Source organism: Balaenoptera ricei, chromosome 2, assembly GCF_028023285.1.
Source record: "Balaenoptera ricei isolate mBalRic1 chromosome 2, mBalRic1.hap2, whole genome shotgun sequence".
NCBI classification, from domain to species: domain Eukaryota; kingdom Metazoa; phylum Chordata; class Mammalia; order Artiodactyla; family Balaenopteridae; genus Balaenoptera; species Balaenoptera ricei.
Window position 1 is genome coordinate 73,618,947 of NC_082640.1, and position 21,534 is coordinate 73,640,480.

At 47.2% G+C, this 21,534-nt stretch overlaps 1 protein-coding gene across 6 annotated transcripts in view; it reads right to left on the reverse strand.

The window, feature by feature from the left end:
• Positions 1 to 21,534, reverse strand: part of TLN2 (talin 2) — a 448,826-nt gene that overhangs the window by 71,193 nt on the left and 356,099 nt on the right. For all 6 annotated transcript variants that reach the window (XM_059913125.1, XM_059913126.1, XM_059913128.1 and 3 more), the window contains 7 exons: positions 20,937 to 21,080; positions 19,244 to 19,405; positions 13,250 to 13,390; positions 12,603 to 12,784; positions 11,363 to 11,495; positions 8,922 to 9,023; positions 4,552 to 4,722 (listed from right to left, as the gene is read on the reverse strand). In XM_059913125.1, the coding sequence (XP_059769108.1) occupies positions 4,552 to 4,722; positions 8,922 to 9,023; positions 11,363 to 11,495; positions 12,603 to 12,784; positions 13,250 to 13,390; positions 19,244 to 19,405; positions 20,937 to 21,080 (1,035 nt within the window). The remainder of the gene's footprint in view (positions 1 to 4,551; positions 4,723 to 8,921; positions 9,024 to 11,362; positions 11,496 to 12,602; positions 12,785 to 13,249; positions 13,391 to 19,243; positions 19,406 to 20,936; positions 21,081 to 21,534) is intronic.

Here is a 21,534-nt window from a genome sequence, read left to right on the forward strand (position 1 = left end):
GGTGGGTGATCCACAGCAGTGAGCTGGGAGGGTGACACATCCTGAGGACATGGAAATTGCAAGTTTGGAACCCTCCCAGGCCTCACCCTCTGGGCCTCTTCTTTTGGCTGGTTGTACCTTTTATAATAAAAGTTTAATTGTAAGTAGAGCAATTTCCTGGGCTGAGTTGTTCTAGCAAATTACAGAACCTAAGGGGCAGTGAGAACCCCTGAATGTAGCCAGGTGGTCAGACTGAGTGTGGTCTACGAAGCCTGGAGTTCATGGCTGGTGTCTGAATTGAGGGCAGTCTAGCAGGGGCCTGTGGTCTTAGCTGGGGAATCTGACCTAATGCCAGGTAGTGTCAGAACCCCATTGCCCAGGTGCCGGGTCTACCCATGCAATGGCTGTGGCTGCCCTGACCCACCTCAGGGGGAGAAGACCCTTCCAAAAGGCCCAAGAAATTCATCTTTACTTTGGTAGATGAGAAGGTAAGGAAGCCAGTGAGAGATGGTAAATGATAACTCTTTTGAGTGATTAAATAAAAGAGAAGAATTCCAAGAAGAGGCTACGTGAGCCATGGGAACTGGCTCAGCCTGCAGAATTAAAAAGCCACAGGAATCAAGAAGAGTCCTCCAAATACAACATCTGATGAGATGTGAAATATGTGATCACGGATGGCTATCCTGAGGCAACCGTGTCAGGATGCAAAGCTCTTTCTCTGAGGGATGTGATGGAGTGAACTGGTAACTTAGGTTAATGGCTGATTTCATGGCACACAGAAGGTAAAACACTAAACGTGCAGATTGCTTTATTTTGATGGAAGCTGAAAAGTGACATCTCCTGTACATAACCCTCCAGAGAGAGCATCTCACACAAATATATTCTCATTTATAAAAAAGGTAAAATGTAAGGTGTGCATTTCTGTAAATCTCACTTAGAATGAGGTGACTATTGGTGGCACAAAAATGTTAGCAACTCTGTACATTCCTATTAAACAAAGTATACATTTGTGGGGAGAAGTGAGAGCGGCCTGCCAAGTATCTGCTCTCCCATGCAGCCTTAGGAAGGTATCAGAAGCCACTTCTGGGGGTGGCAGAAGTAAATCACAAAACAGTTCTCTGAAACTCCTTGGAAAACGTAAAGGACGCTTTCTCCACACCAGAGCATCAAAACCTACAAAAACACATCCTGGCTCTTGGCTGTCCCAGAAGTTAATCACCTTCCCATCTGCTCGTGGTGAGGAATTCTTTAGAAGGCCTGCTCTCCTTCACTCCACATGTTTAAGTTTTTACAGATCCTTAAAGGGTCAGCTCAGAGGCTGTGAGGCCTCCTCCAATTACTCCAAGCCTTACCCAGAGCCGTGTCCTCTAACTCCAATGGCAAACCTCATCTGGATCACACCACTGAGCCCAAATCCCACACATGGGCTGCCTGAGCACACTAGTTTCAGACCCCAAAAGACACAGTAGGCTCTCAATTAAGGCAGCCTCAACCAACCAAGAGCAGTCTGGCAAGTGGAGTCAGCAGGCTCAACAATGAGGTCATTATTTTAGAATCTGGAGGGGATCCTTGTTACTGCTCCTCACAGAGCAGCAAAGGAGAGGAATCAGACTCTGTTCTTTTTTGGAAACGTGTCTGAAGTCTACTTCCAAGGGAGCCTTGTTTCTTTACTATAGTGCTTCAACTACAAAGCCCAGTAAAGCAGGCATAGACATCACAGGAATTTGGAAAATGGGAGAAGGCTACAGGGGGCAGATCTCAACTTCAGTAGAGGGGAAAAACCAGCTAATAATTAGAACTGCCCGACAATGGACAGGTGGCATATTTGCTGGAGTGTTACAGGCAGACGCTGGAGGGGCCCCTTCAAGGAGGATGGAGGAGGGAACTGAGTGGGGGAGGGGTGAGTGGGGGGAGGGGTGAGCGGGGCGGGGGAAGCTCTGGAGGTACAGAATGAGTGTAGAAGGGGGCTCAGTGGGATGAGCGTGAGGTCACAGAGCAAATGTCTTGTACTCATGTGATTCATTAACACCAGGCTCTGGGACTGTTACTTTCTAATTTTTTTTTTTTTTTGGAACACCCACTATGTCAGGCACATTATCTCATATAATCTCTACAACTACTCCGGAGGTATTCATTACCAACCTTGTTGTTTAGATGAGGAAACAAATGAAGTTATTTGCCAGCAAAAGGCAGAGCTGGGATTTGAAATCCAGATATGTGGGCCCCCAAAGCTTATCCTATTTCTCACCAAATAGAAGACACTGAAAACCATTTAACCACATTTAGACCACATGCAGACAAGGACTATGACATCTAACACATACGTATTATACATCACCTAACACGTAGCAAGTAACACCTAGTAAACATCTGCCCAAAGAACAGCACCCAAGGGGATTAAGTCTCTGCACTAGGCCTCTTAGGAAAGGGCCTTCAAGCCAACTTGTAGTGTCCCAGGCACCCTGTGACAAGCCTGTCAGTCTGCAGACAGCACAGGTACCTGCTACCAGTGACAGGATCCAAGTAAACTCCTGCATTGCTGTCACTCATCACATGTCTTAGTTCATCACCTGGTGCTTCAGGTCTTTCACTGAGAACTACTCCACGCTGTTCTCCAGCCCGCACTTCCAAGCAAAGGATGTCATTCTAAAGCTTACAGTGCCGACTACAAATGCTCCCAACCATGAGGTTCCTTGGCATACAACAGAGTTCCACGAGGAGCTCTGAACTTGCAGTCCAAGCAGATGTGCTAATCTCTTAAACATCCAGAAACCTACTAATTCGAGTTCTTCTGCTGAGAATGAAACCCCCTCAGGTTAGGCGTAGAGATGTGGCAGTAAACAGCCCTGGAGAAAAGATAACCTAGAACTGGGTCTGGAAGGCGAGTCCCAGCTGCTCCAGTTTAGGGAGGGAGCAAAGGGGGCGGGGGCCCGACTCTGGGGCACCCATCACTAACTTCTCACAGCCAAAGGGTGTTCTTGTTCTTGCTCTGCCCACCACTTCAGCAACCAGACTTATTTTTTTGCCAGAAAACTCAGAACAACTTGAGGGCCAAGGCTGGCTCTCAAAATTTTTAGCCTCCCCAGAATTAATCTCTTACGAGTTGCCAGATACATGAATGAAAAACTGAACACAGAGAATGCAAGTCCAAGACATTATTCACGTTGCTTCCAGAATGGCGTTTCTAGACTACGGATGGGCTGCGTCATTTTCCACTGCTCACTAGAAAGCCCCAGCTCCTTCGCGTGCAGGAGGAGGCCTGTCACGATACAGCCCAGTCTCCCCTCCCGTCCCATCGTCCCTACACACGTTCCGTACACACCAGACTGAGTGCTATTTTCTAAAGAGATCACAATCCTTTTATAACCCTATCTGTGCTTTGCAGATGCTGCTCTCTCTTCCCTGCCTCCTTCCGTGACCCCGCCCAGGCCTTGCTGCGGGCTGAGTTGGCCTGCGTTTCCACATGACCCCACGTGCACCTCGCCCGTGATCTCGGACAACTCGGCAGGGCAGCCTCAGCTTCTGCACATGTGCAGTGGGAACCTTCCCACGTCACAGAGTTTCTATGAAGATTACATAAGATGAGGGTATAAGATGTAATAAATGACACAGAGTCGGCACGCAATAGCTGTTAGCTCTGAAATCACTATTTTGCCATCTGACTCAATCTAGAGTCTTCTCTGCTATACCACGTGACTGATTTGAAGATCTTAGACATACAACAAAACACACTAAAAAAAAAAATATATATATATATATATATATATAATGGATCCTTGTAGCTTGTAGATCAGTATGCTACACAAATCTTTCCAGGAGTGCTCTCTCAAGTTAGTCTGCTTAGGTGAAGACCCATTAAGATCAGATGATCGTGTGGAGGCAGCTCCTAGAAGGTACAAGTGGTGGGAGAAGCCTCCAGCCCCCTCTCCAGGTTCCAGAACCCTGAGGAAACTTAAGGTGCATGCTGGTTTCACAAGTAAAACAATCCCTGACAATTTCTCTGACCTCGAGAGAAAAGGACACGTTGTCACCATCTTTGGCCACTTAAAGTACCTGGGTGACACATCAGGCTGAAGAAATGTTCCACCTGTAAACTGGCAAGGGAGATTTTCATATTAAACTACTGTCCCTAAGGCAATAGCAACACATGCCATGGGTGACCTTGACCATGTTTCTCTTTGAACTTAAGTACCAGGAACAGAAACGACACTTAGTGGAAAACAATAGAGGTTTGCTTTGTGTCAACACTGAACAGATGCTGGGCAGGTATTATGGTTTTTATTACTGTAATAACCACACAATACATGTTTCTTTCCCAAGGATGCTTACCTACACACACTGTGACGGAAAAAAAAAAAAAACTTCTAAATCAGCCTTAATTGTGTGCATTTCTTGGTTTTCCTCTTAAAGATCCCCGGGAAGGCCAAGAGAAGATTATTTCCCACCTTTAAATGGAAAATCAAATGCCACCATCCAAAAACCGGAGGTGCCCTCTCTGGAGGGACGTGATACAGAGGAACGTGTGCTGGCTTCTCAGTGTCCTAAGTGAGCCCCTAGCATCCTGAGCTGTACCTTGGGGTTGCCTCCGCCTTCCTTGGCTGCGTACAACATCTGTAGGGCAGACTCTGCGAGCGTCTTGGTCTGGTCCAGCACTGTCATCTGCTGCTGATGGTCCAGAATCTTGGAGGCGACACCCACTGCAGCTAAGATCAAGGGCTCAAAGTAGCTCGCCAGTTGTGTCACCTTTCAAGACAAAAAAAAAAAAAAAAAAAAAAAGCCCCAGATGCAACAGGTAAATACTGTGTCTCGTTTAGGGGCCCGGCTGTTGGGAAGGGGGCTGGGGCAGGGATGGAATGAGTCACAGGGAGAGGCAGATCTGCTGGACTTCACTTTTGTTTTTTTCTACTTTACATCCAGTATTACGAATTACAGTCATCATGTTATATACATATTAGGTCCTCAGACCTTATTCCTTGTTCAACTTTACTTTTGAGAGTACTTGTAATTAATGAACTCTTGTTCGGATTTTTCTTCTTCTGGGGAGCTCTTTGTCTGTCTCTGATCATGGCAGAAGTGCTAAGAAATCTGTTCTGAGATCCACAGTTAGGTGTGAGAATTTTACAAATCTTAATCTTAATTTCACAAATAGAACAGCTTCTGAAAGAACCAAAGGCGAGCATCTTACAAACTCAAAAGGAAGCGGTATAGAAGAGGGGCAGGGGAGCATGGCAGTTGAGAAAAGCAGCCTGAAAGTAAAGGCACCCACAAAAGCATTTTAGGAAGCCAACCCAACTGCCCTCCGCCTCAAGTATTTTGACCAAACCGTGGATTTGGAAAAAAAAAAAGCAAAAATGATTTCCCATCAGTCAAGATGTGCTGTTTATGATGAGCCCAACCTGGGAGAACAAAAAAGGCTAAAGACAGCTAAGCACTGTTGCAGCAGAGGCCTGTCTCCAGTACGTAACAGCATCGATGGTGCATACAGTTGTCCCTTGGTGTCTGCAGGGGATTAGTTCCATGACCCCCCACGAATACTAAAAACCCACGGATGCTCAAGTCTCTTATATAAAATGCTGTAGTACAGTCGGCCCTCTGCATCTGCGGGTTCGACATCTGCAGATACGGAGGGCTGACTGTATACGCTCACCAAAGCTCACCATCTACCTAGTATCCATAATATCAGATTTTAACATTTTGCTGTCCTTGCTCCAGACACCGTCATCTATTCCCCCTCGGATAAAACATGATGACACAGATCACACTTTTCCGTTCAACTCCTCATCTTGTGTGGCAATTACTAATTGCTAAATTATTCCCATCAGGTGTATTTAAGTTCACCTGATGGGAAGAGCCCTCAACTCCCTTAATGCAACTTAATGCTTCCCTAAATGCTTCTTCCCATGATGTGGAGGAAGAATGAGGGTGAGGGGGATGCAGGCAGGAAGGCCGCTTCACATGGGCAGCGGCAGTCACTGGGTCAGCAACAAAGCAGGGGGTGGGAGTTGGGGGTGGTGGTGAGGGTCCAAAATATTAAAGTTCATTAAAGCTAATTGTGAGACAAGACTATCAGCTAACAATAAACATACTTTGACTGTTTTATCCCCAATTACAGTTATCTTACAGATGGGTTTCAAAACACTTGAACAAGGCTGCTGCTGGCCCTTATGGTGCTTTGTATGAATTTTAAAGGGGCTCCCCATCCTCTGGGCAGACATAATCGATGTCAAGGCACATGACTTAGTGGGATTCCGGCGGCACCCCCCACCCCCCACCCCGTCCTGCCTGGCTCCCTGCTTTGGCCAAAGACCTCTGTGTAAGGCCCAGTCTGCATAATCCCCGGGGACAGCCCTGCATATCTGCATTGGATTTCATCTCATCTTCCCCAGGAAGGGTGGTGTCGCCACCAATTGCAGTGATCGGTCATCAGGGGTCAGGGCTCAGGAGGGGTCCCTTTTGACTACTAAAGGAGTCAAAATGTTTAATGCATTAAACATGTTAGAATCCAACATGTCTTCTCGATTCGTTTTATTATTTTAAAAGTACATTTTATCAATGCAACTGTAAAATGTCAAGGGTTGCTGTGTGCTGAGCACAAGTAAACACAACTCAACAGGTGCCCGACTTCCGCAGGGAGGGAGGATGGCTGGGTGGAGAGGAAGCTCTACTTTCAAAGCTGCTAGATTTGAATCCTCCCTGCCAATTCCTTTTTAAGAAATCTTAGGCAAATTGCTTCCTATTACTAAATTTCAGTTTCCTCCTTGGTAAAATGTGATAGCACTAAGTTCCTTAAAATTTTAGGGGGATTAAGTCAGTGTGCGTAAAGGCCTCAGTACAGGCCTCTATGTAGTAAGCACTCCACACCCACTAGGGGTCATTATTCTTCACATATTGTAGGGCAAATGTTTGGAAGGGATGGGATTTTTCCTGTATTTAGGAAGTTTAGCAAGGACTCTAATACCTCCTGTTATTGAGACGCATGACAGAACAGGAAACCTTCTCACCTGAGTTAGTACAGAAGTTAAAGTAACACCGAATTTTGAGTATTTGGTATATGATGTTGAGTCCCTCAGCCTAGGATGGCAGAGTGGGTTGAACGGTGACCCCCAAAAAGGTATGTCCATGTCCAAATTTCTGAAGTCTGTGAAGGTGATCTTACAAAGGGGTCTTTGTAGGTGTGTTTAAGGATCTGAAGATGAGATCAGCCTGGATTGCTTGGGTGGGTCCTAATTCTGGTAACAAGTGTCCTTAGAAGAAACAGAAGAAGGGAAGGCAGAAAAGCGGGAGACAATGTGACCACGGAGAGAGACTGCCAAGATTCAGTCAAGGAATGCCAAGCGCTACCACAAGCTGGAAGCAGCCAAGAACGGAGCCTCCAAAAAACGTGTGGCCCTGCCAACGCCTTGATTTTGGATTTCTGGACTCCAGAGCTGTGAGAGATTACATTTCTGCCGTTTTAAGCCCCCCAGTTTGTGGTACTTGGTTACAGCAGCCGTGGGAAACCAAGCCAGGCGGGGTCTGAGAATCTGCCTTTATCAATCACTCCCAAGTGGGACTGAAGCTGCTGAATTGGCACCCCACCTGAGCGCCGTCATGAAGCACTGGAACCAGGTGGGCATCAACCACCAGCCCACGACCCCTCTGGATAGAGGCCCCCTAGACTGCCTTTGTCCAGAACTCCCTTTCAGAAGGTGAGACTCGTTTAGCCAAAGGACCAGAGTAAATTGATAACTCAGGTGACACAAATAAAGTTTCTTTTCATGCCACCCACTGACATAGGAATTAATCTTCCACACTAAACAACGTAAGGGCAGAGACAAGGATGTTGCCCTAGGAGTCTAGAAATATTTTCTTGCGAAATTCCTACTGGAATCAAAAGTAACTGCTGAACAGAAGTTCGGTTTCTCTGCCAAACTCACTGTCCCCACAGCAGTCACACACGCAGTGCTCCAGCCTCCAGGCCCGTTCTGCAACCCGCCCCCCTTGCAAACTGCTTCACACAGGTGGACAAGCCCTTTCTTATTATAAAGGCACTCAGGTGAGAAATGAAATTTACCACACTTGCAATGGCAGAGAGATACTGGCCATTTTAAACCTCAAACACCTCTCCTTAGAGCCAGCAGGAAGCTTAGTAGGCCCTTAAGCTATTCTGTATTGGAAAAAGCAGGAATATTGATTTTCTAAAATCAATACCTGCAGAGATGATTTTGGCTACTGGATTTCTTGATCTGCACATCAATACTGACGGCAGCACCGATAAATGCTAGGAAATCCTGCAGGTTGTTAAAAACCCAATGTCTGCCCTCTCTCTGCCGAGGCACAGGCTGCTTGACAAGCCAACTCTCCTTGAAGGATTTGCAAAATGAACCCCAAACAGGCAGAACATGATGCAGCACCTGCAACCGTGTGGGTATGAACGCTCAGGTGAAGGGCTGGCAGAGTGGCCACACGGAAGCTTCAGCTGTCGAGGGTAAAGTTTGCAAGTTTGCTTTGCTTCCTCACGTGTGAAAATGGACACTATATTAGAGGCTGTGGAGGAAAAACGTGCCCTAAACACACCAGAATGAGGCTGGCCAGCCAGGACAAAAGATGGCAGACACCAGGTCAGGAACGCCAAGTTCAGTCTCTGGCTTGTCCCAGCGAAGATCAAGAGCGATAGTTGACTGAAAACTGCCTTGGCGGCTGCAAAGTCTGAGCACTACCAGAAAAATTTCCCTGTAGCTTTTGTCTCAATGCTAACTAAGTAAAAAGAGATCCTTGAAGTGGTCATTTTTGGCAAAGATGTTGATGGAGGCTGAGTGGTTTTTTCTCTAGCGTCAGCCAGCATTGACCCGGCCCTAACACCTGCCCTGAGGCTTTGGGGAACAAGAACAACAAAATCAATAACAACTCTCCCCCCATCTCTTTCTCACACACCCTCAGCAGGATCTCCTAGTGCCCATTACCTTATGTCCCAGCTGAGCTGCTTCTCCTCGAGCTGCTGTGGCAATGGGATCGATTAGGTGCCCGATTTCCTGGACCACTGAAGTCAGCTGCTCCTGCAGGGCCTGATAAGGAGAGAGAGCTGTCAAGTTCAACTTACAACAGCTCCCCACGTAGTTGTACTGATTTAAAAAGGTCCATGTGGAAGATAAGGGAGGCCGAAAGAAATGGATATCAAAATGCCTGGGTGTGCCATCCAGCCACTGCTCTGCCCCTCCCCGTCCCAGCGACCCTCAGCTCCCCTGGGTTAAACCCCTCTTCCCCACAGTTCCATCCATGAGGGACATGAGCAGGCCCCAGGAACACATTTCCTACTGGCTTCTCACTCCTGGCAACCATAGTAACAACTGATGCTATTGGTATCTTTACTTTGGGTTATTCAGCATGATTACTGGAAAGCTGGAACAGCGGTGGCTTTCCAAGAAGGGAAGACAACTGTGTCCACATGGAGGTAGCTAATGGTGGGGTCTGAGGGAACATCCAGTTGCAGTGCCCTCAGAACTAAGAACCCCTTAAGCGGGGAGTGGGGAGGAGGGTGACGTAAAAATGACATCAGCTCTCTTAAAGCAGAACTACTTCCCAGAGAGCGCACTGTGAAAATGCCAGGTGAAATGCCCACTAGGCTATGGTCAGGTGCTCTGTTCACTGTACTTGGTGATGCGGATACCATTATTGAAAATGGCACCATCAAGGCATTTCTTCTCAGGTCTGAGAGACAGTTTAATCTCTCCGTCCCAAAGAACTGAACTCATGCTATAAAGAGATGGGGCAAGGTATCTGGATGATGCTGAAGTGTGAAGGGGGTGGGGAATTCAAAGATGGAGAGGGTTAACTAGTCACGGGAAAGATCAGATCCCTCTGTAGAAATCTGCACAGGAGCTTCTGCACTTCACAGAGTCCGGATTAATAGAACAGAGGGCTGGACATTTTAGGTCTGCACTCATCAGCACGGAATGGGGTGACTCCTGACAAAGTGACAATGTCCTGCTCATAGAAATGAGACTCAGGCTACTCTCCTACTGAACAACACTGCATATGGGCTGGGGGGCTTTGTGCAGAGTTTAGTCAATGAGAGGAACAGCCTAACCCGCAAACTTGAAAACAAAAAAAAGGAAAAAGTAAAAAAAAAAAAAGGAAAAAGTTAAGAGAGATGGAGGCAGGTAGAGAGAAACCTCCACACTTCCAAGGGTCTTATTTAGCAAATTACTTGTTATCTTCCCACTCACAATGTAACTACCGTCAAGAATGCAAGACTATCCCAGCAAGGTCGTCTTACTGCAGATGGCTTATTAGATTAAATATGGTATAGGTAGGAAGCACATGCAGATAAAGGGGAGGGATTTTCTTCCCAGGGAGGAAGTCAAGACAGAGGATATGCTTTGGTGATGGTGTTGAAAGGATGGGGGTGTGAGGGGGGCGCTCGTCATCTCTGTTTCTTGCTCAGGGTGCTAGTTACAGTGTGTGCTTGGTTGGTGGGAGTTCAGGAAGCTGCACATGTATGACAGGCACACTGTTCTGTATGCATATTCTACTTTAATAACAGGTTAACGATAATTCTAACATTCCACACAGGATGAGAATACATATTCCTTCTTTCTTTCCTTGGAAATGGGGGAGGCGGGTGAAGCAACAGTGAAATAGACAGTTCTATTAAAAAAAATGAACAATTCCAATTCCAGGCCCTGCTTACAGACAGGGGCCAAAGTTCATTGTTGATGAGTTCAGTGTCAGGAGAGAAACACCAGCCAACAGACCATTCATATTTATTAAGTACCTTCTGAGTGTCAGGCACTTTCAACAGAAAGAAAGAAGTATGAATCAGGGGCCTTTGGACAGGTAACAGAAAAACTTCAAAGGAGCCAAGTAGGAAAATTCTATTCTCAACTTTGGAAAAATGGGCAAGAGAGGGCAATGTGGCTCTGAATTAACAGAATGCAAAAGCTCTCTCAATACTAGATTTTGAGTAACAAGGGCAGAATCCTTGATCTCTGCATGGACCAAACACATAGCATTGAATGTTGAATTCGCCCATTAGTCAAAAAAGTGCTGAAATATGACAGGGAAGCACTCAAAATTTACACGCTTAGGTCTGCTCTACTGAATATGGTAACCCCACCGACTGACACACTCTTACCTGACAATGATCATTTCCCTCCAAATTTCAGCCAAATCTGAACCTTCCACCCCCGCAGTACATGTGTTCCTTCATCAAACCATCATTCTCTGCTCAGCATTTGCCCTACCCCCTCCAAAAACTTCCCAGGCTGGTTCCAGGGGAAGGTGGCCCAATGATGAAGCTCTTTATCAAAAACGTGTTGGTGCCATTCCCCCATCCCCAAAGCCTGCTGTTGGGATTCTTCACTACTTCCAGAGGCTTCCGAGCTGGCCACAGAGCCCTGCATACCTCCACGGAGATGTCGTCCCTCGTGGCCAAGCTCTGGCTGACAGCCGCCAGCGAGGCCTGCTCGATGTCCCGGATGCACCGGTTGATGCTGTCAATGGAGTAGTCACATTCCCTCTGTCCAGGGGCCTTGTCCCTGGAAGGGACACAGCAAGTAGAACACGGGCTCCACAGAGCACAAGTCCCAAAACCTGCTCCAGCACTGGTGGGCCAGGAGCCCCTGTCTACTTTCTACCCCACTCGATTGCTTTAGGGAGTGAATTCCTGACCCTTGCTTGGCAATGCTTCTCTGCATAGCCCAGGCATTTCTTCACTTAACACTTGTGCTAAGTCTATTTCTGGTGGGAAGGGTAGGGTGCTGTCTGCCATCTCAGGCTGATGCCAGGCAACTGCAAATGAAACAATCTGGACTTGGATTCTCCATTCACTGGCTTAGGCATAGGACCCTCATTTAAAAAAAAAAAAAAGTCATTGCTATTTCCAGTGCAAATATACTATGCTCTCTACATTGCATACTAGTCGAAAACATCCTGGGCTGTGGTAGGAGTTAAAATATTTAGTGGATTTTTCTTTGCAAGGCATTAAGAAAGAAATGCCTTAGGTTTCAAAAGCAATTTCAAAAACAAAATATACCTGAGGAAAGGCATGCACTCCATGCTGTGGGGTAATTAACTTTGGTCAACTTCAAAAATGTTTTATCTACTCAGGGGATGATTTTTCAGGCTCCTATTATCACCATGGAGGTTAGAGATGCCCAGAGTTACTCTGGGACCTGGAATATTCTTTTTGTCTTATTATCAAGGTAAGGTAACCCCAAATCCTGCTACATAAGCAGTGGTGGTCTCTGCCTAATCTCCTAGGTATCGACGATATGGTACAATGTTTAGAAAGACTGGGACTAAAGCAATCATGCCTGGGGATGCCCTTGGGAATGTTATCTAAATGTCTTTCTGCCTGAATTCTCTCATCAGTAAAAGAGAGACAATAGCAGCATCTACTTTACAAGGTTGTTGTGATGAACATATAATGTAATACAGGTAAAATGCTTAGAATAGTATCTAATATATGATAAATAGTTAGCTATTACTATTGTGACAAGTGCTACCACTGGTCCCAAAGAGGTAAAGAAAAAGATGATGACAGTGATCAACGACGTTGCTATTAAATAAAAGTCCTGATGGGCTTATCCCCCTCCTGCCCTGTCGGATGCAGGCCGCTAGCAATTTCTGGAGGAGACACTAACCTGATAGACGTGATGAGACTCTTTATAGAGTCAGAAACGGTGTGGGAATGTCCCGCTAGCACAGACCAGGTGGGCGGGTCTTTGGGGTTGATGGCCAGTGAGCGTGCAGTGCGGATGAGGTATGATGAGCTCTCCAGCATGGTCTTGGCTGACACCAGGATTGGTTCTTGTGCCTGGGAGCCCTGGGACCAAAGAGCAGAAGGGTCAAGGGCAGGGCACACAGACTAAGTGAATGACTTGGACCCTGGAAGGTCATGTTCTTTATCAAGTCACTACCTCTGTCTTTCGAAAGGAGACAGAGGGTAGGGAAGAATGGAGGCTGGCTCACATGGGGCCTGGATGATGAGGACCTGGGGCCATGCCACTCCTTAAATATTATTTTTGAGTGTGACACATACCAAGAAAGTATCAGCCCCAAACCTATGCACAGAGATTGTTCTCAACATATAAAGCCAAGACATTACCTCTTAAGTGATGTACAGACATTGAGTTTCATGAACTCTGCTTGTATCATCAATGACAACAGTAACAGTGCCCTACATATTGACAGAAAGAGTTTTTGGAATCCTTAACTGTTCATGCCCATTCAGTGCCACACAAAACAAGCCAAAGACCTCAGTATTACCTATGCTGCAAGGATTCCCTACCTCGGAGCTGATCTGGGCAGGAATGCTGACAAACTCAGGGTTGGAGGCGAACGCTGTCAAGTTCTCCACGGCTTCGATCAAGGGGGCGGTGGCAATTCGACACTTGTTGCGGTTGTCCTCAGAGAAATCCCCATCCAGAGCCTGATGGGAGAAAACACAGAGATCACTCCTGGGCCGCAGCAATCACCACCCAGCGAAAAGAAGGTGGTTTAATGGGAATACTGAAAATGTCTGGTGAATCCATAAACAATGAATAAGAACTGACTGGAGGGATCTCTGCCATCAAGCAGAGGGGCTAAGTGAGCAACGGTAAGAAATAAAGCTGAGTGTGTGGCTCACAGGCCAACTGACCTCACAGCCCATCCACTCCCCACTTAACGTGATTCAAAGAGCGCCTCCTCTTCTCTCCCCTTGAGCTACGCTGCCCATCCCTGTGGCTGAGCCACTTTCTTCCCTACTTTTGAGACTATAACCCTTTGGCTCTTCCCCTCCATTTTACTCCAATTAAGTCTATTCCTTGCCAAACTATAAAAATATCTTACACTGTGTACCACTTTCAACTTCTTTTAAGCTATTTTTACCTGGATGTCCCTGAATGACTGACGGAGGGAGGGCTTATGTATCTGTCATTTTCAAATGAGCAAAATGGAATGCAATGGGAAAAAACAGACTAGAACTATTCCCAGCGATATGGACAAATCTCACACACGCAGTATTTCGGTAAGGAGGCCAGACACAATAGGGTATACCCACTATAGGATTCCATTTGTGCAAAAGTACTAAAACAGGTGAAACTAATTCTGGGTGTTAGCTGTCAGGTCACCCTTTGGAGCCAGTGAGACTGAAGGAGCAGAAGTAGGCTTCTGGGCGCTGGCCATGTTCTGTCTCTTCATCTGGCCACAGTTACTTAGGTGTGTTTGGCATGGGAAAATTCACTGAGCTCTACACACAGGGGTTTTTTATCTATGTATCTTTTGCTTCCAAAGTTTATTTCTTTTTAAAATTAGCAGCAGTAATACAATGGCACTGAATGATTAGTCACATTGCCGATCAATAGCCTGCACAGAAGACAAGCCAGGAAAGCAGCCTGTGATGCATGCCAGACCACCCCACAAAGGGTCAACACTTGGATCCCACGTTCCCCAACCATGGACTGCAGCTCCTCAAGCACAAGGCTGCTAGAACCGATGGCCTGTGACCAGTGACAGCACCCCTGCCTCCCAGCAAAGGGCAACATTTGAGAAGGCAGTTATGTTTGTCGAAGAACGTAAATTTCTCTGTTAAATGACGAATTAAACTTTTAATTTAACGATTATGAGCAACATATAAAAGTCAATTTAGACAATTAGTGAACAAAAAACCGGAGGCACCAGCAATTACAAAACAAACTGGATCTGAGATGGGAACATTTCCATTTTTCAATAAGGCAAGAGTAGGCAGGCACGGCTAGTTTAAAGGCTACTTGAATAACAACTATATTCCAATCAAGTCTTGACAGCTTGGGGCAGTAATTACACATCCGCCATGCTAATATTTTCTGAGGAGCTCCCATAAGCCTGGCTAATTTACCGTCTTCACTAGTACTGTGCATAGTTTGCCTCTGCTCATGCCCTTCTCCACCAGATAGGCACTGACCTTGACCCTAACTTCGCCCATTCTGGGGTTCTTCCAGGCCCACTGCCTGCTACTTACTCATATTTATGGCTTCAGTTCTGACTCCACTCACGTACTCAGTAAAAGTTGAGTTAGCATCTGTTACCTCCACTGAAGCACTGCACTGGCGACATGGCAGTGGACCGTCTGGGCGCTCTCATCTTGTTGCACTATTACCATCATTGACTCCTTGAGGTCAGGCCCTACCAGGCTTCGGAGCAATTTGGGCACACATTGGGAGGCCGGCTGGGTGCCGCATAGCAGGAGCCTGACAATAGCGGCCCCAGCACAGGCGGACCACTGAAGCAGGCAGATGGCAGGAGTGGACTTTGGCATCAAAGGAACTCGCATCCCAGCTGCACCGATCGCACCCCCTCCAGGGGGAGTGAGAGGGCTTCTAAGCTCAGTGGAAGATGCCGAGCCTCTCAGTGGTGCTGCCCATTTCTCCTGCTGCTTACCTCTCTCCACACTCCTCCCATCCTCTATTCTACTGTCTACAACACTCTCGGCCTATTAGGAAGGCAGATGTCTGATCATGCCACCAACTCTTAGGTGAACTTATTAAAAACGACAAGATGATTACCCCAGGTCAATCCCAAGGAATGGTTTTCTAATTGTGCAGTTTCATCGACTGCACCAACAGGATGAAGAAAGGATTTTTTTTTTTTTTGAGACTGGGCCCTAAGATCACATATCATGTAGCCCATTGCGGGTCAAGGGCAGGACCCTGAATAGCGTGGACCGAGAACTACAACGCCAAGCTCCCATCCAGCACTGTTTTCCATTTTCAAGAGGGAAAAGCCATTTCCTCCAAAGGAAGAATTGAGCATCAGAAAGGATGGTTTGTTTACATGGACAGTATTTCACTTTTCTGAATGCTGCTTCCACTCTGGAGATGGCTGAGCAACCCCAGTAAACTGAATACTCAAATCTGGCCAGAGGTGAAACTTCAGGCAGGCACGACAGTTTTCACATAGATATTCCATGTCACAGAATGTTTAGTACACCCGTCATAACAATGAAAGGGTAAATCCACTTAGCCAAATGCCCAGGCCCCATCAGGACCCTGGGCCAGCTCCTCTGAATGTTCTCACACTTAGCAAAAATCTCACAGGGATCTGGGATAAACAATTTCTGCATGTGCACCAGAATCAAAGATTCATGGACTTTGGGGGTTAGAAGGGATCTTAAAGATCATTTAATCCCAAAGCTCCAATGTTTCAGGCGATAAAACCAACACCTAGAAAGTGACATGCTAAGCCGAGCTCATGCCTCAGACCAGAACCCAAGACCCCTGGCTCTCTTCCCTCCTACTGACCTTAGAAAAGGCAACAAGAATAAGGCGTAAGAAGCCCAAGAGGTTTTTTTCCCTCCTTTTTCTTCTCAAGAAACCTATTTACCAATCCAAACAAAAAGACGATCAAGAAAACGTACTTACAGCCAAGTTAAAACCGGTTAATGAGAGCTGGACCTGGTGTCTTTTGGACGCCCTGTCAATGCTTAATGGCAAAACCCTGAGCTTCAACTCCACTGCGAGAGGCAAGGCCGCGCTCCAACTTCTCAGAGAAACAAAAGCTGTGTTGTTGCGCAATTTCTACTTGGCACCTAAACCTGAGTGACTGCACATTTAAAATAACATTCGATTCCACACATCTGATTTGAAGCTAGGTAAAGAGCTGACTGGAGAGAGAGAAGCAGGCATTGGTACACGGGGGGACCAGCAGAAAGACGGCACCCGTGGTTAGGGCTCCGTGTGTTTCTAAGTTGGCCGGCATTGAGAGCAGCACCTGGCAGGGAGGAGGGTGCACGTATTTATTCTTGCTGAGCCATGCTTTGGGATTGCAAAGAATGACATCAGCAGAGATTTATGATCCCTGGAGGCAGGCATTCTAATGGGTGCTGATGACCCACTGTGGGGTAATCTGCTCCCTGCTCGCCAATGCTCCTCCAGGGAGCGGTTCCCCTCCTTTCATTGTGACTAGAAAGGTGGGGCAGCTGGGATTTAGGCTTGGGCACATCCTTGCGGTCTGAAGGAAAAAAAAAAAAAAAAAGGACTAAGAAGCATAAAATTTAGAGCAAAATTCAGCCTCGATGGCGGCTGTTTCAAGCATTTAGGGAATTAAACATTCATTTGTTTTGCTATTTGACAGGATTCTTAACCATTCCTTAACTCAGGAAGTCTATTCGATATGTAGTACAGTGTGCTACAGTGAAATGACCTTCACCATTTTCCTATTAGTAAATTCAAAACAAAGTTCCTTGTCCCCGGCAAAGCCTGCCACCTGATGGGAATCGAAACACCAAGCGCATTTCAGCAAGCTGCGGGGCAAGAGGGTCATTTCTGTTCCTTGTGCACTGCTATCGATTCCCAGGGTGCTCGCGGGGAAGGAGGCTTCATCTTCTCCATGTCACAACAGCCTGCATCCCCCCTCTGGTGTTTCTGCACAGGCCTATCTTTAAGGCCATCACAAGAGCTCATTTGCTGCAGGCAGTTACAAAGAGGGGTTGCCACTGTTGAGGAGAATCTGAAAAGAAAATGAGATCTTAACGGAGACAGGTCAGGATTTAAAACCGAGGAGAAGGCAGAAAAGAAAGGTATCCCAGAATTTGTATAGAAGAGTTCCTTGCCTTTGTCTCCCCCTTGGTCCCTCTAAATCTAGCCTGTTTTTTGATGATCGGAAAATGGCCAAGTTTAACTGAAATAAGTTAGTTACACAGCAACCGACAATGATGTCACTATGTCTCAATTCTATTGCTGTCTTTCCAGCCCTGCCTCCCCCAGACTGGCACACAAGCACTGCAAACACAACCAGGTATTTCTTCCCAGGCTGGTGAGATGGCTTAGTCTCTCCACGCTAACGAGGTACGCTGCATGCCATGGGCGAGAGCAGGCTTGAGTGGAAAGGGCAGGGGATCTGGGTCTGAATTCCGGTCCACCACTTAGTGGCTGGATCACCCCAAGAAAGTTACTTAACGTCCTTGTGCGTCACTGTCCTGACCATAAAAACGGGGATGGCAAGCACAGGGGGGTTGGTTGTGTGGACTGAATGAGTGATGTACACAAAACACGGAACAGGCGTTGGGTAGACTAAATATCGGAAAGCATAAGCTTTATTCATTTCTGATACCATGAACCATGACAGTAATTAAAGGGAGCTGCCAGCAGGATCCTGGGGGCACCTGGGCACTGGCTTTATTTATTCATCTTCAATCTATCTTATTATTGTCTTCAAATAAGCGGGTTTTAAGTTTTTTGTTTTTTTTTTAAAGACTCTGTTTAAGCAGCTAAGTAATTGCTGACGGGGATAATTGCCCTGTGGCTCTCGCCTGCCCGCTTCCAACTGCTGCCGGGCTGCACAATCTCTCCTCGGCTTCTGCTTGGCTCAGCCTGTTGACTAATTTCTCCACAAGATTAAATTGGCTTTGTGTAGTGCAAGGGAAATGAGGTGTGTAGTAACATATCCTCTGGAGAGAACAGGGGGCAAAGCCCCATCCCTCCAGGACTTGCCCGGCAACAAAGCAGATCATCCCACCTCCACGAGTGTGAAAATCCTTCAGTAAAGTGTGACCCCTCCAATGGCCTTCCCTCCTGCATTTCCTGTTTTGCACAGAGCTGGTAGCTTGCCTTCCATGACAATCTCCTTTGGAGGTTCTTTGCGAGGGGTCTGCTGTCCAGGCTGTGGCTGTCTTCCCACCAGGTCAGCTGCTTGGTGTCTGCTGGGTGTCCCACGCACGGCAGACCGGGTTTGCGGTCTGATCACCTAGCTACAAATACTACAGCCCAGCTATTGTGATTCCCTCCTCACAGGGTACCCTTGCCCTGCTTCCCCTCAACCTGACCATGGCCACAAACACAAAGACGAACTTCTTATCAACATGGAATGCTCTATTTTAAGAAGCTCATGCTCCACTGAAAACATTTAGACAACTGTAAATAGAATAGATATCATAGGACAGAATAAATTGACTTCTTTTTAAAAGATTTTCCCAACAATTTCCCATTCCATTCTCCCTCCACCTTCTCTCTTGGTCCAGAGATATTTAACCACCATGGCAGGGCCCTCTACCAGCCCCTCAAAACCACCATCCCCCACTAAGCACATAGTTCACCCCTCACCACACACTATGCAGAAGGTTAGTAGAGACCAAGGCTGCTGGTTTTTCCTGATAAATATCTCCATCACTAATGAACCACTCTTCAGTGACTTAAATCATGAGACTGAATTAGAAGTTGAACTCCGCTAGAAGCAAGTATTAAGGAGCAGAGCTTCAATCCCCCACCTCTTTCCCCTCTGCAACAGGTGTCACGGGGATTCCTAAGGCCTCAGCTCAGCGACCTACCTTGATGGTCTTCACCAGGTTGGCAGTGCTGTTGGCAACTTCCTTGGCTGACTGGACAAAGTGCCTCTTGGCCACAGGGTTGCCCGTCTTGGAAGAGGCGATGCGGCAGGCGTTGCACAAGGCTGAAGTGTGCTTGGCGACAATCGTGGCGGCTGACAGAACCTATAAAGCACGGACTGGGTTGGGGGCACGCCACGCTTCAGTGCAGAGGGGTCCAGTTCACTGGAGTCCACCCTGGTCCCGAGCCCTGGATTCCCCTTCAACTCACATGTCTAGGGCTCGTGGAAATAAAACCCATGTCTCTAGCTCTGCCGCCCCTGAAGTCACTCCAAGAAAGGGAAGGGTGAGAATTATTAAGGCAGAGAGACTAAACAAAGAAAAGGAAAGGCAGGACTGAATGTGGGAGTGGGCTGGGCTCCAGGCAGTCTCAGAGGAGATGCTGTCAGCTATCCTTTGCGACCCCCAGCCAGGAGGGACACGGCCCAGGGTCTAGGCCAGCGCTGCCCAACAGAAATACAGTGCGAGCCACATATCTAATTTTAAAATTTCTAGTAGCCACATTAAAATAAGTACAGAAACAAGGGAAATTATTTTAAATAATATATTTTATTGAGCTTGATATATCCAAAACATTTCATTTCACCACGTAATCAATTTAAGAATATTAAGCTCTTACAATCCTTTATCCTACTAAGTCTTTGAAATTGGTCAGTATTTTACGCTTACAGCCCATCACAGTTTGGACCAGTTACATTTCAAGTGTTTAACAGTCACATGCAGCTGTATGTCAGCCCCAGGTGGGCTATAGGCACCTTATTAAGGGGTGTGGCTCAGGGATCTCCCAGCCCCAGCTGCGTTTCTGAATCTGCCTGATCCACTTTGCTGAGGCTGGTAACACCCCTTTGGCCCTAACTGGACAGGTAAGGAATCTCAGGTGCACTGACACCTGCCTTAGGTCCGGGTGGTCCCCCAGGTATCCTTTACTTGGGTCCTTCTCCTGCCTCAAGAACGCTGGTCCCAGGGTCAGCAATGGATGTGCCCATCACAGCCTGCCTCTGCTAGCCCATATAGGCCATTCTTGTCCTTTTTAGCACATACTGCCGGAATTATTGAACACGATCCCCGTCACTTGGGTATTAGAAGTATCAAGGAACGTCACACATACTGTCTAGTTCTCAAATGTCTCTGTGGCTCCTTTTGTGCTATGGATTCTGACCCAGCTTTGGGGTCTGGGTCAGCACCACCGTCTCTGGGAACTGAGCCCTGAGAGCCCCTCAGAGAATTCATCACACCTTCCTCTGTGCATTGTCATCATACCCCGATTGCTCCATCTTCCAAACTTTAACCCACAGTAAGAGTTAAGGGGGTAGGGGATCGGGTCTCACTCACAGTGACGCTTAGTGCCGAGCAAAGAACAAGCCCTCAACGTTATGTCCCCCGAACTGAACAAATGGAACTGTGAGCCTCCTGATGAATCTTGCTGTGATTATGCCACCGTGACTGCCTTCCAGCACTCCATTCCAAAGCACCTACCTGTTCCACCTTCACCACATTTTGCAACATCCCCCTAAGTCATGATCTGGCTGGCTTTGCAAGTTCTGAAAGAATGGTAATCTTTATTCTTGCAGTCTCCCACCACCCGCCTCCAAGAACTCAAGGATGCGCAGATCTCACATCCTTGCCCCAAAGTTACCTGTGACGGGCTGCTGCCAGGGTCCACCAGGTTCTGGCATGCCATCTGGATAGCCTGGTTTGCCCTGGCAAACTGGATGGGGTCCACAAGGCCCTGATGGCCTGCCTGGCTGTTCGGATCAGAGATGCCAACAAGGTATGCAGCCTGGAAGGGAGGAGATAAACCAGAGCTCAGGCTCGCTGCACTCCTAGATACGTCTGTGGGGGACTGTGGCCCCACAGTATACATACAACAGTCATTCTCAGGTGCTCCCAGTGCAAGGTGGTCAGAGTCATCTCATCAATAAGAGTTTAGGCATGGACAAGCAGACACTCGCTTGGGCCAGGGACATGCCAGCAGGAGTTTGCTACAGGCTTTTGGGAACAGTCTCCTTGTTCTTAAGAAAGCCTCAAGAAGCTCTTCCATGGGGCATGACCAAGGATAGATGCAGCCCTGAGTGCTCTGGCAGCCACCTTATGACCATGAGGGGGACCAGCCTCAGCATGGAGCTCACTCTTTGGTTGGCAGATGGCAGAGGGGAAAAAAAGTGGGTGTAGACTGATGGTGTGGAGCTACTGGGTAGGCCAACCCTGGAGCCTGCCCTACATGAGGATTTCTC